Here is a 17,017-nt window from a genome sequence, read left to right as displayed (position 1 = left end):
GTCCCGCCCCTTCTATCTCTCCATTAGACAGAGTTGCTCATTTAGCCCCGCCCCCGCTCCAATCCCAGGAACTTGGTGGACAGTGACTCCGCCCTCCCCGTTCCCGCCCCTCCCTCCTCCACTTTGGGTATGAGTGGTAGTTGGCCCCGTCCCCTGACAATACCGGCCCTTCCCGCCCATCACCTCTCTCAAGGATGTAATAGTCTCGCACCCCCACCTACCAACTCTAAGCCATTTAGCACTTCCGGCCCGCCCTTCTCCCCGCGCCTTCCTTTTCTAACTTCCGGTTTGCCCCACGCGTGGACGCCCTCCTTCCTGGGCGCGACTATCTCCAGGCATGTGCCACCGCCCACTAAAGTATTGGGACCCTCGTAGCCTGGCGTGCTTCACCCGACGTCTCCTTCTGACCCTTTGGGCCGCCAAGGGACGCGGGCGAGGGCCTTTTACCTGGCTGCCCTGGCTTCGCCTTCCACCCAGAACTGGCCGGACAAGATGGCCGCCGCCGGGGAGCGCCCTAGCGCGGCGCGCCGCGGGGCTGTCTGGGAGTTGTAGTCCAGACCGCTGCGCTGACGCATTTCGCCGCGGGCCGACGGGCGCCATTGTGCGCCGCGCGCGGGTGAGTGCGGCGCGAAACGTGCGTCCGTCGGGGGTGGTGTGGGTTCGGCCTTGCCTGCTGTCCTCCCGCCGCGGGGAAGGAAGAGGCGGTGTGGTCGCGAACTGGGGTCCCAGAGGGAAGACAGCTCCCTCCGGGCCCGGGCGTGGCGCGGGCCGCCCCTCTCGGGCGTGTGCGGGTTGATGGCGGGAGTCTACTCCCTCTGCGTGATGAAGGTGGAGGGTGTCTCCTCTCGATCGAGGGGAAATGGGTCTCTCGGTCCCTGGGAGTAGGTGGATACGACCCCTTCAGGGTGTTTTCCGAGGTGGGGGTGGACTTTTCCTCGTTGATGGGCGGGTTCGGGAAGAGGAGGGGACCTCGGCGTAATCCTCAAGCAGCTCCTACCTCCCCAATTCCATCTTCTCAGGACTGTGCCCACTCCCACGAGACAGGTTGAGGAGGAGGAAGGTATGGCCTCCGGGCTTCCGACGGCCTGGTTCCGTGTGAGTAGAGGCTTCTTTGAGTTTCTTAGTGCACACCCTGATCTGGGGACGGGGGTGGGCGCAGGGAGGAGGGACTCCACCCTCCCTGATATAGCCCCCGGGCCCCAGGGCATCTCGGGGAAGGGGCCGGCTGAATGGAGACCTTGCTGGAGCGACCTCAGGCTGTTCAGCTTTCCAAGGTCGTGGTTAGTGTAGATTTCAGATTCTAATTTGTTTTTAAAGTTGCGGGGGGAGCGGGGCGGGGAGGCATTGACAGGTCTAAGCAGAGATCAGATTCGTGTTTAGATTTCAACAGTTACTCTGGCGTCAAGAGCTAGACATGAGGTGAGTTCAGTCACTAGGAGAAAAGAGAAGGGTGGATCCTTTACAGATGGAGGAAGTAGAAGCAGCACGGTCGGCACGGGTGCTGAGGGCTTGGGTGTGGTGATTCAGCTCCCGGAATTTCCTAGGCGGAGGCATAAGCACTGACATCCGTGTTGAAATCCCCAGGAGAGTAAGAAACGGAGGGGCTTTCAGAAACCGAAGAACCCTGTTCAGCCTCACGTGGTGTCCTCCTTGGTGTGACCTGATAGGGTGAAGCTTGGGTTTGCTCAGTTTCAGACAAATGCAGGAACACATGAGACGCCTGGAACGTTCTCAGGCCGTGTTGTAGCCTGCCTTCATGTGCTCACTCAGTCTCCCTACTGTCAGTGTGAGTGGCGACAGACCTTGGCTGAACAGAACCTGTGGGTTTTAGGAACCAGTGACCTTTGAAGATGTGACCCTGGGTTTTGCCCCGGAGGAGTGGGGACTGCTGGACCTTGAACACAAGTCCCTGTACAGGGAGGTGATGCTGGAGAACTACAGAAACCTGGTCTCAGTGGGTAAGGCTGGCCTCCGTGTCAATAAAGGTCTGCGCTTCGCAGCACCAATGGTGCCACTGAATTGTGTGTCTGCTTGTGCTCAGGCCGCAGGGATCAAAGTGTCAAGACCCCGGAGCTTAAGGGAGAGGGCTGAATTTGTACCCTTTGGAAAGGGTGACTTCTGAATCTTCAATAGTCCATCCCTCAGAGGCCCTGAATACCGGGGGTGGGGGTGGGGGGGTCTGTCAGGGATGTTTTTAGCTGCTGTAGTGGATGCTTACTATTTTCTGTGCGTGTGGTTTTTTGTGTTTGTTTGTTTGTTTTTTCTATTAGAGTTGACATTAGCTTTAGGTGTACAGCATAACGCTTAGACATTTACATAATTTACGAAGTGACTCCTCAATCTAGTACACAGCTGGCACTGTACATGGTTATTGGATTACTGACTATATTCCTTATGCTGTGTGATACTTACTGTGTTTGTGACAAGAATTCCAGAGGACACGGTGTCTTTCCAACACCTCAGGATTGTCATCCCAGACCCTGATTCCTTCCTTCTCTATGTGGTCAGTGTGAACTTTTCCATTCGTAAATTAGTAGCTGCATCATTGCGGCACCCAGCATCATGTCTGTGTTAAAAGCAGAGAAAAAAAATCAGAAGAAAGAAGGAGAGAGGGAACAGCCCCGAGTAGTGCCCTTTTCACTTCTGTCACCTGTAGCAAGAAAGAAAAGGCCCTAAGGCTCCAGCTGACAGACATTCCTTTGTGTCTTGCTGGCCAAAACCGGGTCCCACTGCCACCTTTACCAGCTCTAGGGAGCCCAGGAAAGCAAGCAGCTGACAAAGGAGATGGATGGATGGTCATCACTGCCCTAGACCAGAAGTCACGCCCTGGCAGGAGACAGCACGCGCCACAGCAGGAAAGCCTTTTTTCTGAACACAGACCCCCAAGCCCTGTCTCTTTTCCCTTGGGCAGAACATCAGCTTTCCAAGCCAGATGTGGTATCTCAGTTAGAGGAGGAGGAGGAGCTGTGGTCGGTGGAGAGAGGAATTCTTCAAGACACCTTTTCAGGTGAGAACCAGGCACGTGGGAGTCCTGGCAGGGATCGGGCTGACTGGTGAGTCAAGGACGGTGTCTCAGAACAGAAGGTAGACGGGCGAAAGCTCCGGCGGGGAGCCGTGGCGCTTGGCTGTGGCCACACTGACTCAAGCGCTGCGTTTCGCCTCAGTCGGGTTTATTGCTCCTGGTTGACCGTGAACCTGTTGCCAGTGGCAGGTTGGCATTAGGGGCTCCGTCACTTTGCTCCACTCGTCGTCTGCTGCCCTCCCTGTTGTAATCACCAGTAACTGTTGTCTGGCCAGACTTTTCAACGTACATTTACATACGTGTATGTGAACGTAGACATCCCCAACTCAACGACACTCCAGCTTAACCGTTTTTCAACTACAGTGGTGCGAAAGCGACACCCAAACAGCCATTTTGTTCTTCACTTTCAGTCCAGTATTCAACAAGTTGCTTGAGCTATTCACATTATATCAAAGTTGGCTTTGTGTTAGATGAGGCTGCCCAGCTGCGGGCTAATACAAGTGGTCTGAGTACATTCAAGGAGGGCTGGGCCCAGCTATGATGGTTGGTAGGATGCTTCAATTGACGATGGCTTTATCAGGACGTAACTTCATCGTATGTTGAGGAACGTCTGTATATGTGTGTTTTGGGGGGTGTGATACTCAATACGGACAGCTGTGCGTCTTTCATTTTAACAAATGCAGTGTAGTATACATTTGATTTTTTCTCTTGATGGACATTTAAGTTGTTGCAGAAAACTTTTTACATACATTCTTTTGCACACTTCAGTTGGGTTTTTTGTAGATAGGATTTCTTGAAATGGTACTTCAGAATCAGCCAGGATGTAAGCTAAAAATCTAGTAGCAGCAAATCGTTGTCTATAAAATACATGTAGCTGCTCAAGTGCACGAGAGCTGCTTTTCCCTATCAATGCCAGTGCTTTACAATGGTCTTCTTAAAGTTTGCAGATTTGGTGGGAAGAGATACTATGTTCAGTTTAGTTTCCCTTTCCTTTATGGAGTTACACGTATTTTCATAAGTTTACGATAGACCATTTATATTTTTTCTTGTGCGAGTTCACGTACTGTTCCCCTCTTTCTTTGTGCGTGGGATTTTATGGGTGTTAATATTGCAACTACCCGAGACCAACATTTATTTTTTACCTTTATTCAGTCTTCGTAAAGTTTTATGATTTCAGGTTTATATGTTTGTTTTAATTCCTATCTGTATTCGTATTCTAGGTTTCATATCATACATAGGTAGGTTATACAAATCCTTTTTTGTATTCCAGTATTTTTAATTTTGGTCGGCTGTTCCATTTATTTGGTGTTTTCTTATGTATGTGGGGTGGGGCGCAAGTTCTTTCAACACCCATTTTCTAACTAGGTTCTTCCACATTGAAAACATCTTTATCGTGGACTAAATTCCCACAGTCACCGTGTGCGAGCCTCCTCCTCAGCGCCTTCGATTGCCGTGACCTCTCTCTGAATAAACCCTACATTGCTGTTTTTACTGTAGCTTTGTAACAAAGTTGGATAAATGGTAGTTCTTCTCGTTAGTAAAAAACCACGTTTTTAGCTGTTCTAATCCAGCTAGTTTGCCAGATGAACTTACCATCCGCTCGCCAGGGTGCACTGAGAAAGTCCTGTGGGAATAGGTATTACATGCGATTGGATTAAGAGATTCCTTCGTGCAGAACTAGTCCATCCAGTGAGTTTTGGCACAAGGGCACGAAGAGGGATCTGCTTGCCTCACTGTGCTGTGTCAGGCCTTGCGAGTCCTGCGGGGCTCTCATCCTAGTTGCTGTTATTGCTCAGGTTAATCCTCCCGTGCGGTCTTGCGACTTTGTCCCAGGCAAACCTGTCGTGCTGCAAAATTCTCATCGGTGTTCTCAGAGCACTCATTTTTCCAGCAGGCGTAAAGGAGGAGGAAGTTTTTTTTTTTTTTTTTTTTTTACTTCTTTTGGGCAATCTGTAAGTGCATTCATCATAGCTGGTATATCCAAAAACTTTGGAGGCTCTCCTCTTTGTCCTCTGTGTGTTAATGCAAGTGACGCTGGAACTGCCCACTGCTGGCAGTATTCAGCTGTGAAAGCTGTGCTTGGTCCCCCATCTTTGGTGACGACTTTACCTTCGGCACAGCATAGACTGCCGTCCCCAAGACCGTTTGCCCCTTTTTCTGGACTCCATGTTTCAGCTCGATGGTTTGATGTTAGTGCTTTCTATTTTTCTTTTTCACATTCAAAGTCATTCTTTTCATCCTCTATATTGAAAACCTTACTTCACACTATTAGCACAGGTCACAACTATACTTCACCTGGAAGGTCCCCAGCAACACATGTGCTTTGTGTCTGTCTGCTCACAGTGGTTGCCCTTGGTTGCTTCCCTTGATCCAGCCGCCTAATGTCCCTTCCCGTCTTTGTGCCTCTGGCTGTGGCAAGTGTTCGTCTTATCCTCCCTGGAGCTTAAGTCCCATGTCCTGTGGGGGCAGACCTTCCAGCCATGCACTTCTGGATGATCTAGTAGTTTTCTGAATCTAGCTGCCATGCGTGGCATTGGGCACCAGTGGTTCTACACATCTCAGGAGAGCTGGCCTGACACGTGACAGGAGATTCAGGGGTGGTGCCCCAGAGCGAGACCGTGTGCAGGAAGGCTTATCAAGACACTCTTACAGGCCTGAGGTGATAGGTACATGCCTCATCTCTGCCCTGTCACACAGAGTCCTTTATGGGATGTTTTCCCTCCACCCTTTCATGTCACGATCAGCCGTGGAAGGCCTCTGCGTCCCATGGAGGAACCTAAACTTTGGTAGTAAAACAAGGACCTGACCTGACATAATCTCTGCCATCGTAGACTTTGTAGTCTAAAAGACGAGGGCCTACAGAAAATTACACAGCTGTACCTGCATAAACCCAGATGAATAGTGGTAAGTCCGTGGTGCGAAGCAGGAGAGGTGAAGGGTTACTCTGGAGGAGGCGGCCGGGGACAGTGCAGAGGGAGATTTAAGCCGATTCCTGAAGAAGTCTGCAGACGTGGAAGAGTGCTGGCGAAGGGAGCTTCCGGGCGTGGAGATAGTTTGGGGTGACTGAGAATGGAGAAAGCTGGGTAACAGAAAGCCACCCAGTGGGTAGGGAGGGGTTAACAGGTATACTGACGTGCGGCTGAAGTTTGGCAGAGCGCTTGGGGCCTCCATCCTTCATCGAGCAGCTGTGTGGTCTTCGTGGCTCGCTCTGGGAGTTTGTGAGGGGAACTGCGGGAGGGCACAGGTGGAAGGAGGTGGAGGCCGTGGTAACATCTGGGGATGAGGTGGTGATACTTGGCCTGAGAGTAGCAGTGGGGTCGGGGGGCTTCTCCCCACTCAGTGATCAAGGGAGCAAGAGAGAGGAAGCTGGCGGCCCTTCCTTATAGGCAAAAGCTTCCACAGATTTCCTGAGACTATCTGTTATGTATTTACTGTATACATTATTTTTATATGTATCAATATCGTTTTAAAAATACAATAAAGATGAAAAGTTACTACCCCTGAATGTTTAGCCGGTAGACAGGTCCATGAGGGAGTCTTGTAAAGTCATAGAATTTTGAAGGGCGGAAGTAAAGGTTTTGTTTTACTTGTTACATTGAAGTAATTTTAAAGAGTTACGTAAACTCCCTTTGTACTCAAACAACTCCCTAGTAACTTTCACCCAGATTCAAGAGTTTGGAACTATCAGGAGTCTTGACCTGTTTTGTGAATGAGACGTGAATGGGAGCAGACTTAGAAACATCCAAGGAAAGGCTTGTGACGCCAGTTGAATGCTCGTCTCTGGACCTCAGGAGGAGGCCCGGCCGCGCATACACACATGGGAATCATAGGTGTTTGGAACTGTGTGCTCTAGTGTTAGACGACACGAGCATCTCCTGCAGTGGCCTCTTCCTCCCAACACTGGTGTGGCTGTGCATCTGCTTAATGCAAAGACGTGAGATTAAGTAGAAATCTAGGCCTTTCGGATGCAACTCAGTTTGCATGCCTCTGGCTCCCTGTGATGGCAAAAATGGCAGCATAGGCATTGGTTGAAGTAGAAGGGAAGCTGGGGAAACACTTAAGACAGATGGCATTTGTCTTCGAGAAGGTGCTGGTTTGGAAAGATGCTATGAAGATAAGAAATGTGGAGAAATATTTGATGGCACTCGTCTTCTGCCATCACTCAGTTCTTTCAAGAAAGTACTTCCATGTATGGTTCAGAAAATTTGAGACATAATCTAGATTTAATCATTAGAATAGCAATGGTGTGAAGACACTGTTTTGAAATTCATGATTGTAGGAAGGCCTGCAGGACATTTAACTTTCTTGTCAAGAAGTTAAGCAGGAGATTTTCATCCTTTGTACAGCCTGAGAGGACTCGGCTATAAAACAAATGTGGCGAATAGGAAATCAATTTATTTATACAGAAGATAGTTGTTCATCCAAGAACAAGAGTGAATGTTTTTAGTATGAGAAATCCTGTTTTTAGTTCAGCTTGGCCTTCTTTAAGAGAAGGCTCACACAGGAGATTGACAAGCAAAGATCTTGAATAGAGGAAGCCCTCTTCGTGTATTTTTTGACATGAGAACTTAAAACTGGGGTAAAATTGCAGGAATATTATCATAGCAGGAAGGGCTTCTGGCCTGATCCAGTCTGACTTGGAGAGAATTCATACTGGATCAAAAAAAAATTCCACTAGCTTTGAAATTGGGAAAGTTCGTACACCAAATAATTATATCTGAGAACTCTGAAACCATGGGAATGTGACTGCTGTGGGAAAGGTTCATGCAGCGTTCTCTCATTCAGCATCACAAGGCACAGTGGGCCGCGCCTGAGAGCGTACTCAGTGTTGGGAAGGCCCCTCGGGGCCTGGAACCCGCTGCAGGAAGCCCTCCAGTAGGAGTCCTCGTGGTGCTCGGCGTCAGAGGACTCATATGACAGCGGCCCCTCGGTGTGGTCTGTGTGGGCAGATCATTAGCCTTAGCTTTCACCTCTTTTGACAGAACAAAAACAACAACAAATTTTACCCTGGAGAGAAACGGTTTGAGTAAAAATGAAACATCTGATCCCGTTTATACCAGATAATTCCTACAGAAGGTCAACTCTGCATAAAACTTTGACCACATAAGTATACAAACACAGTAAAATAGGCTGTGTCTTTTCCAATTTGTTCTGTTACCTGCACATCTTAAACAAGTAACGTGGGTGACAGAAACGTCTTTATTTCCGTTTCCCAAGTATGCTCTAGTAGCTAAAGCAGTGACTGAATCTCTAGCTGAGGACACTGTTGACTGAATAAATGGTTAAAGAAATTGAAAGAGAGAAGAGGGCATCTTGAAAGAGGAGACCAGGCCAGGCTTAAGACCAGGCCAGGCTTCGAAATGAGAATGGAGAAAGTGAAAGAGAGAAGAGGGCATCTTGAAAGAGGAGACCGTTAAGACCAGGCCAGGCTTCGAGATGAGAAAGGGAAATCTTGAGATAGAGTGTGCCACAAAAGACTTTAAGAGGTTCACATGCTGAGGACTAGGCCAAGAGTCTAGAACGTGTGACTATGAAACATGTTTTAGCAGGAATCCAGTCTAGCAGAGTGTGGTCACTTACCGTGCAGTCTTTAGCCAAGAACACTTTATGTTCTCTGTCACCTTCCACATACTTGCTCTCCAGGACCCGTGTAATCTTGATCCATTTAACTGGGACCACTATCCCTGGTGTCCAGATGTAGTACTCGGCGTAATATCATGACCTGAGATGCCTTCACTATTAGTTGAATAGGAAGGAAAACAAATGAGTAAGCATCTGGTTCAAACATTTTTGGGGGGGCTGGAGGGCCTCTAGAAATCCTAAGGAATGAAAAAAATGATAAGATCAGAGCAGGAATAAATGAAACAAATGGGAGGGGCGAATCCAGAAGCCCAATTTTTTGGATAGACAAAATGCGAAACCAACATTGATTAAATAGAGTAAGATGCAAACTAAAAGCTTATATGAGAGGGGAAAAAAAGACTAAATATTCAGTAAACGTTCTTTTCATTATAGTACTTTGCATAACTGTTACAAAGAATGAGCCAGCTCTATGTAGCGTATGAAATAATCTTTAAGATACACGTTTCTTAAAATACCTCTTTTAGCACATGTGTATTATATAAAGATATGGAATACACATAGCAGTTTTCTTTCTTAAAAATACACGAATACAAATATGAATGTCACGTGGTTGTCACTGGGACAATTTAGAAACTGATAGGCCGTGATTGCCTCCCAAGAAAGAAACTGGGCGGGAAGATGACATTCGATTTTTAGAGGTGCTGCCCACAGCTGTGTTCATGAAATGGAAACAGCTCTCTCCCTCCTGTGTCACCAGTTCCTGACACAGCATTGGAGCTCAGTAATATTTGTTGAGTCTAGGAATGAACAAATAATAAGATGGAAGATTTCTGGAAAAGTGTAAAGTTGTCAAAAGAAAATTTTTTAGAACAGAGTGGTCGCTTGCATCTCAGATCGGACCCGGGCAGTATTTCCCAGCTTCCTGTTAAAAGATAGTTCCCGTGGAATGTGAACAGTTCAGTGACAGAACGGAACACTGGCTGGCGTGTTTACAGGTTCTTTCTGTAATGTATACATAGCACTTTTCTCATCAAAACATGAAATGAGAAAAATAATGAAAAGGAGGAAATATTCGTAGCACATAATTGACCACCTTAAAAAAAAATCTTCTGAAATAGTATTTAACACATGGAGACAAACACTTAACAGATGGAGGAAAGGTTTTATTAATAATACTCTTCTGAAATTGTTCCCAAGAATAAATTAAGGAACGGGCAGGCTCTATTTAAAGGAAGTTACAGTTAGTGGGATACAGAAGACTCGAATACGTGTCAGCATTGACTGTCGAGGACTTAGAAAGTCTAGAAGTGTATGAAGTTCCTTGCTCGACATAAGTCCTGCAGTCATCCCAGCCAGCAGCCTCTAGGGAAGTGCTGCTGGGCCGTTTCACCTGAGGGCATAGGAATTCAAGCCCCTGGTGTGGCCAGTCGGGGGAAAAACGGGGGCGTGGACCAGGTGTCCCGTTATCCCGGGGTTGGCATTCCCAGCCACTGCTCAGGTGCCCGAGTAGACAGGAACATGGTGACGGGAACAGTCCTCCCACGATCATTTATACAGAGGACACAGTCACGCCAGTGAGATTTCCGGGAATGTGACAGAAACTCCTTCACCAGGTCATTTAGAAGCTGTGTTGAGTCAACAAGTACTGCTTGAGCAGCTGCCAGAACACCACGTACCGTTACAGAGGTGGGTCACTGCCACGGACACAGCATCAAGGCCCTCGTTTCACTGGGCCTGCGTTCATTCCAGAGCAGCCACTAGCACATGTGGCTCATTAAATTGAAACCAACTAAAGCAGCGGTCCCCAACCTTTTTGGCCCCAGGGACCAGTGCCCCTATGAGAATCCAATGCCTGATCTGAGGTGTTGCTGAGTCAGTGATGCTGGTGCTGGGGAGCGGCTGCACATACAGATGAAGCTCCCCTCTCTCGCCTGCCGCTCACCTCCTGCGCGGCCTAGGGGTTGGAGACCCCTGAACTAAAGGGAACATACCAGTTCAGTTCTTTGGTCGAATGGACCATCTTTCAAATGATCATTGGTCACCTGCAGCTAATGACTGCTGTGTTGGACAGTGCAGATCTAGAACATTTCCTTGAGTGAAGACAGTTCCACTGGGCAAGTGCTGCCCTAGAGAAGGTGGAGAGGTGACAAGTAAATTAACTGGATATTTTGAGATGGCAATCAGTGCTATGAAGAGAAATAACAATGGGATATGCTAAGGGGTTGGGGGGGAGGCGTGGGTGGGCAAAACTAGTTTAGAACTGGGCAAGAAGACAGCTTTGAGGAGCTGACATCTGAACTGAGAGCTGGATTGGGATGGGGGACCAGGTGAAGGTGTCATGAAGCCCTCTGGACGAGACACTTGGACACATTTGAGGAAAAGTAAGGTGGTGGCTATGGAAAGTCCCTTTTGGTGTAAAGGGCGTATGAACAGGGTTTGGAATACACCTGCGATGTTCCCATTGCATGTGGCATTGGGCAGGGCTCCTAGCTGCTTCCTGGGACTGTGGTGTGAAACCTAAGCCCTGGGGGCCTTCGTGAAATGCTAACACTGTTACCGATTTGAAGACTGACGACCATCCACACATTTAGCAGATCCTCCTCTGGGCCTGGCTTTGGGGATTCTGACACCTAAGACTCAGGTGGCAGCCTCAGCAGTCCAGTGGGGGAGCCACACTTAGAGACAGTGCATAAGGGTGCCCAGCAGAGCTGAGGAGTGAGTGATGGAACGAGGAGAAAGGACGGGGATCTGGGAGCACTTTGGACAAGGAGAAAAAGGGATGGGGGAGCAGAGGTGGCACCACTCCTGCCGTATCCCCCAGCGAGCCGGTGAGAAGTGGTTGTGGTTACTGTTGTACCCGCGGAGTGGGAGCCCTGTGGACCGGTTGGTCGCCATTCACTAGGAAACAGCACTAAGAGAGAGAGAGCTTACCCTGGAAGGGACGCAGTAGAGAAAAGGAACATGAGAGAAGACAGCAGCTCCCATCAGCCTTTGCTACACGCTGCACCTGACTGATCACTTAGGGCGAGGAAACCTCCAAAAGCCTGAGTTTGGAGAGAAATAGGGAGTTGCAGGTGAGTGGACTGCATGGCGCACACTGCCCTGGGGTCATTCAGCTGGTGCGTTGAAACACAGTACAGATGGTCCCCAGCTTACGATGGCTCAATTTAGGATTTTTCGACTTTACAGTGGTACTAGAGTGATATTCATTCAGTAGAAACCGTAGTCTGAATCTTGATCATTTCCGGGCTAGTGGCAAGGAGCCGCAGCTCCCAGTCAGGCATGTGATCATGAGGGTAAACAACTGATACTCTACAGGGTACCAGCGTTTTTTGGATGTTCCTTTTGTACTTTTGCATTTTATCATGCTTATAAAATGCCTATATGTCTCCTTCTGGTAAGGATTGGAAGGCAGCAAGCAACTCTTGAAAGAAACTGCTCAGCTGTGGGCTCGTGTTCTGAGCATGCTTAAGATAAGCCACACTCAGCTACGATGTTCAGTAGGTTAGGGGTATTAAAGCATTTTTTTAAATTATTTTTTTATCATTTTTTATTTTATTAAAGCATTTTTGACTTAGCATATTTTCAGCTCGTGGGTTTATGAGGTGTAAGTCGAAGGGCTTCTGTACTTGAAGCCTCAGGCAGGTAGGTGGATTAGTCTTAGGATGCCCCAGTGAGGTGAGGATCCAGCTCCACCCATGCTTGTGGCTAAACTTAAGGGTGTCCACCTTTTTTGGTAAGGATTATTTTAGAGGGCTTGGAAAGGTCCAAGGGGATGAGGGATTTAGAGCAGCAGTCCCCAACCTTTTTGGCATCAGAGACCGGCTGCTTCTATGAGAATCTAATGCCCGATCTGAGGTGGAGCTGAGGCAGTGATGCTGGCGCTGGAGAGCGGCTGCAAATACAGATGAAGCTTTGCCTTGCTTGTCGCCACTCACCGCCCTGGTGTGCGGCCTGGTTCCAAACAGGCCAAGACAAGTACCCGTCCATGTGGTTGGAGACCCCAGATTTAGAGGACTGAGGGGCCTAGAATGATACTTAACCACCAGCTTCTCGGTTTGTGGCCAATCTGATTTACTGCATAACACCCAGTAGGTGCTTTATAATTGCAAAGCCTACGCTGGCCTGAAGGGTCGCTACAGCAGGGAGAGCTCTCAGTACCATAATAAGGATTGGCAGAGTTTTTGACATCCAAACCCAGAAACAACAGAGTTAACATTTTTGAGTGAGCACTCAATTAAGATTTTGAGAAGAGCAGCCTGGTGCCCCCAAGGATAAGAGGAGGAAAGAAATACATGATCAAGATTAAAAGAGAAATAAGTAAATTAGAAACGGAGTGGGGCAGAGGAAGTGAAACAGAAAAGAACCTAACGTATTTTCATAAGGCAGAAAGCACTAAATAAAAATCCCTCTTGATGATTAACCAAGGAGTACAAAACGAAAGTTTTAGAATTAGAAAGCTGTGAAGCAATACGGAGAACTAAGATTGTTTTTAAGTGTCATGATTATTACTCAAAGTGGTGACTGTGGCCCGGCACAGAGCCGCTAGGGAGTCCCCACATAGCCCATATATCCGGGGCACTTGTACTAAATTCTGGGACTCTAGTACTAAATTCCTGTCCCTGGCTTCCCGAATGACCTCAGAGGGGTAAATTTCAAGAGTTAATAGCTTTAATTGAAAAAAAAAAATACATGAACTGCTTTCAAATCAAGAATCTGGACGGGTAAAAATAAACCCCGGAAGCCCTAAAGAACAGGAAGAGGATTAAATGTCGAAGGTAGCAGAAGATGAAACTATTTCAAAAGCTTATTTGGGGAAAGAGGTTGGAAATGGGAGATCAAACACCTGTAGTTATTCTTACCAAGGAAAAAGAATTATTTTAAACGCTGGAAAGGAGTGACGGGCGATGGCCGGTAATTACAAGCCTGGCTCAGGACCGGTTTTGCAACCGGCTGCGTCCAAGGCCAGCCTGGGGCGGCCCCACCCAGCCCTGGGCAAGTCCCGACCCTGACCTGACTCACTTCCCGGCTGCGTGCCAGCACCTGTTAGGTCTGTGCAAACGAGCAACCGAAACCACGAACGAGCCAAGTTTATGAGGACGTTTGAAGGAGGAAAGACAGGAAGCCCTATAAGAACCGGGAGAGAATGGGTGGGGGAGTGAAGTGGCGAAAATGGATTAGGAATCCGGTGTTCGCTGCTTTTGGGAGGAAGAGACCGCGCTCGCCCACCCTGTGGGGCCCAAAGAGAAACTTGCACACTCGCGAGGTGCGCGCGGAAGCTCCACCTGCGCCGATCCCGTTCCCGGCGCCATATGGGGGGTGAAGGCGGCCGGAGCACAGCCCAGCAACATGGCGGCGCCGGAAGTCCCCGCCGCGGAGGCTGCTGGGAGTTGTAGTGCACCGTCGCCCGCCATCGGACGCCCTTCTGGGCCTGCCGTGCGGTCTTCTGCGTTCAAAGGAACGGGGGCCCCGGAACCCTTGTCCGGTTTCGCCGAGGGCCTTACAGCACCGTTTGAAAATCGCGTGATGACAGCGATGGCAAATCTTGTGGGTTCCTCATAGACACCGAGAAACACGTACATACAGGCACTTCTTGGTCAGGCAACCGCTGCCCTTGAATTTTTCTATTTTTTTTTTTAAGGCAGCCGCTCTTTCTCCTCACTAATAATTATATTACCTGCCCTGAATATTCATTCTCCTGGTATCTCTACATGTCTTCATCTTCACATAGCTCCCTGACCATGAGTAGATTACCCTGGTGAAAGTCCAAAGTTCCTTGCAAAGATTTTGAGTTCATGCTGTGAGCTCCTTTTCAGGTGGAGTCGTGCTGTTTATACTCTGCAGGGGTGGAAGTGCAAATTTCCTCTGGATGTCAGCCATGACATTTGTTTTTATAAAATAAATCTAATTGGGAGTAAACCATAATCTGTGGTTATTTACGTTTTAAAATGGGTTCCCAGAGCATTCCCCCACATCGACAATTCTCAGACACCGGCAGGGTCTCATCTCAGTTGACGCCACCTACCCAGGCATAAGAGTCTACAGGTTAAGAGTTTAGTCCTATAAGACTGCGGCATCACGGATGGGCAGCTTCAAACACACGCGCACACACTCCTCAAGTGCCAGCCCAGGCTCTCAGTGCTTCTGACCAACTGCTTATAGATTAGAGGTTCCAACAACCCTCTTCTTGGGTTCAATTAATTTGCTAGAATAGCTCTCAGAACTTAGGGAAAAAAGTGTTATTTGCTAGATCATTGGTTTGCTGTAAAATTATTTAATTCAGGGACCCCCAGATGAAGAGGTACATGGGCTAAGGTATGTGGGAAGGGACGCGTAACTTCTTTGTCCTCTCTAGACACTCCATTCTTCCTGAATCTCCACATATTCACCAACTAGAAGCTCTCCTAACCTCACCCTCCAGGGGTTTTATAGAAGCATCATTACATAGGTATGATTGAGTAAATCCCCGGCCATTGGTGATTGATTCAATGTCCCCATCACATAGGTAGGCCAATTTTCTTTGTCCGTCCGTCATTTGATGGGCATTTGTTTCCCTTTTGTGGCTATTACAAATAATGCTTTTGTGAACATCCTCGTACCTAGATTTCGTGTTGGTACATGTATTCAGTTCTCCTGGATACATACTTAGGCGTGGAACTCTTGGTTCATAATATAAGTCTTATGTTTAACTTTTGAGGCGCTGCCGCATTCTCCGTTTCTGCCAGCAGTGGACGAAGGTTCCAGCTTCTCCACATCCTCACCAGCCCTTCTTTCCCCCTCTCTTTGATAACAGCCTGCCTGGTTCACATCACTGATGTCCCATTATGTGAAGTGGCATCTCACCGGGTTCTGATCCACACTTCCCAGGTGCCTGATGACGTCGAGCACCTTTTCGTGGGCTTATTGTTCATCTGTCTTGCTCTGCTTTTGACTCACAGGCTGTCCTGAGGCTCAGTTGGACCCTGAATTGGACACTCTTCCTGCTGGGGATCCCCTGACGAATATCACGGTCGTCGAAGTCCTCACACTGAACCAGGAGGTGGCTCGTTCCCGGAACGCCCAGATCCGGGCCCTCTATGCTGAAGATGAGGGCCTAAGCCCAGAGGTCCTCAGGGAGCCAAGTCAGCCGCTGGGCAGGTATCCGGCTGACCCCGAGGCCGCTCGCCAGAGGTTCCGGGGGTTCCGCTTAGAAGAGGCGGCGGGGCCCCGCGAGGCCCTGGCCCAGCTGCGTGAGCTGTGTCGCCAGTGGCTGCGGCCCGAGGCGCACTCCAAGGAGCAGGTGCTGGAGATGCTGGTGCTGGAGCAGTTCCTGGGTGCGCTGCCCGGGAAGCTCCGGGTATGGGTGCAGTCCCAGCACCCGGAGGACTGCCAGGAGGCTGTGGCACTGGTGGAGGACGTGACCTGGATGTCTGAGGAAGAAGGTGAGTGCAGTGGAAGGGCGGGGCAGGGTGACCCCTGCAGGGCATCTTGGAGGATGGGGAAGGGGTCATGGCCACGGCCACTCCAGCGCTGCCAAAGGCATCTGCCTCCCCGACACGTTCCTGAATCAGGGCTTGAGATGTTTCCAGCTGCCTGCCGTTGGCCCTCGATCAGGGGCTCTGAGAATGGCTTCGTTCCAGGACCCACCTGTGGAAATGGAAGGGCTCAGGCCCTACCTCAGAGCTACTGAAACCCTCTGGTGGGGCCCAGCACTGCACTCTGTAAGGAGCTCTCCATCCACAGGCTTCTAGGAAGCTAAAAGATACAGTGCTTCATATTCATCCCTTTGGGATCCATGCCACTGTGAGCCAATAGCAACCCTGCCTTCCGTCACACAAGCATATTCCTGGGGTGCCTTCTAATGTCACGCACTCGGCGGGGACTGCGGATAAACTGGTGACCAAGACATAGGACTCATGGATTCATGAGCTCAGCAAGGCTTCAGGAGAGACGGGAATCTGACAAAACGTGTGTGAGACAGTGGTGAGATTGAGAGGAACTCAGGCACGCTGGCAGTGGGGCCCGTGACGGCCACGTTGCTGTAACCGACACTTGGTATGGAGTGGGGTTCAAGAAGGAGCAGGAAGGATGTGCCAGGCAGGGAGCGGGGACCATCACCTGTGAAGGCCCAAGATGTGAGCAGTCAGGGTAAAGTCAAGAACCAGAGAGACTGAGTAGGTCTGCAGCAGAGGGGAGCAGAGAGCAGAGCTGGCAGGGCTCTTGGGGAGCGTCAGTCTAAAGGAGTGGGAACCGACCCCTGAGTTCTAGGAACAGGTTGAAGGATCTGGCTGAGCTTTAACGATTCATTGGGTTGCAACATGCTGTTGATGGTGGGCCAAGGACAGGGCAGGACTAAAAGTGGAAGGGCCAGGGAGCTGCAGCCACACCCACCGAGAGGAGCGGCTGCGGGTGGCGGGGGGGGGGGGCTGGGAG

General features: G+C 49.3%; 1 protein-coding gene across 7 annotated transcripts in view; it reads left to right on the top strand.

Moving 5' to 3' along the window:
• Positions 1 to 204: 204 nt before the first annotated feature.
• ZNF274 (zinc finger protein 274) overlaps positions 205 to 17,017 on the top strand; it is a 22,054-nt gene continuing 5,241 nt past the window's right edge. The window contains exons 1-5 of one of the 7 annotated variants that reach the window (XM_015589843.2): positions 216 to 616; positions 1,020 to 1,095; positions 1,585 to 1,958; positions 2,912 to 3,007; positions 15,544 to 16,026. In XM_015589843.2, coding sequence (XP_015445329.1) covers positions 1,925 to 1,958; positions 2,912 to 3,007; positions 15,544 to 16,026 — 613 coding nt within the window. In that variant the 5' untranslated portion in view covers positions 216 to 616; positions 1,020 to 1,095; positions 1,585 to 1,924. The other 6 variants (XM_015589838.2, XM_006904757.3, XM_025046559.1 and 3 more) reach the window with 6 other exon arrangements.

This window comes from Pteropus alecto, unplaced genomic scaffold (genome assembly GCF_000325575.1).
Source record: "Pteropus alecto unplaced genomic scaffold, ASM32557v1 scaffold380, whole genome shotgun sequence".
Taxonomy (NCBI): Eukaryota; Metazoa; Chordata; class Mammalia; order Chiroptera; family Pteropodidae; genus Pteropus; species Pteropus alecto.
The sequence above is the reverse complement of the archived record's forward strand: the minus strand, read 5'-3'. Positions and strand labels throughout refer to the sequence as shown.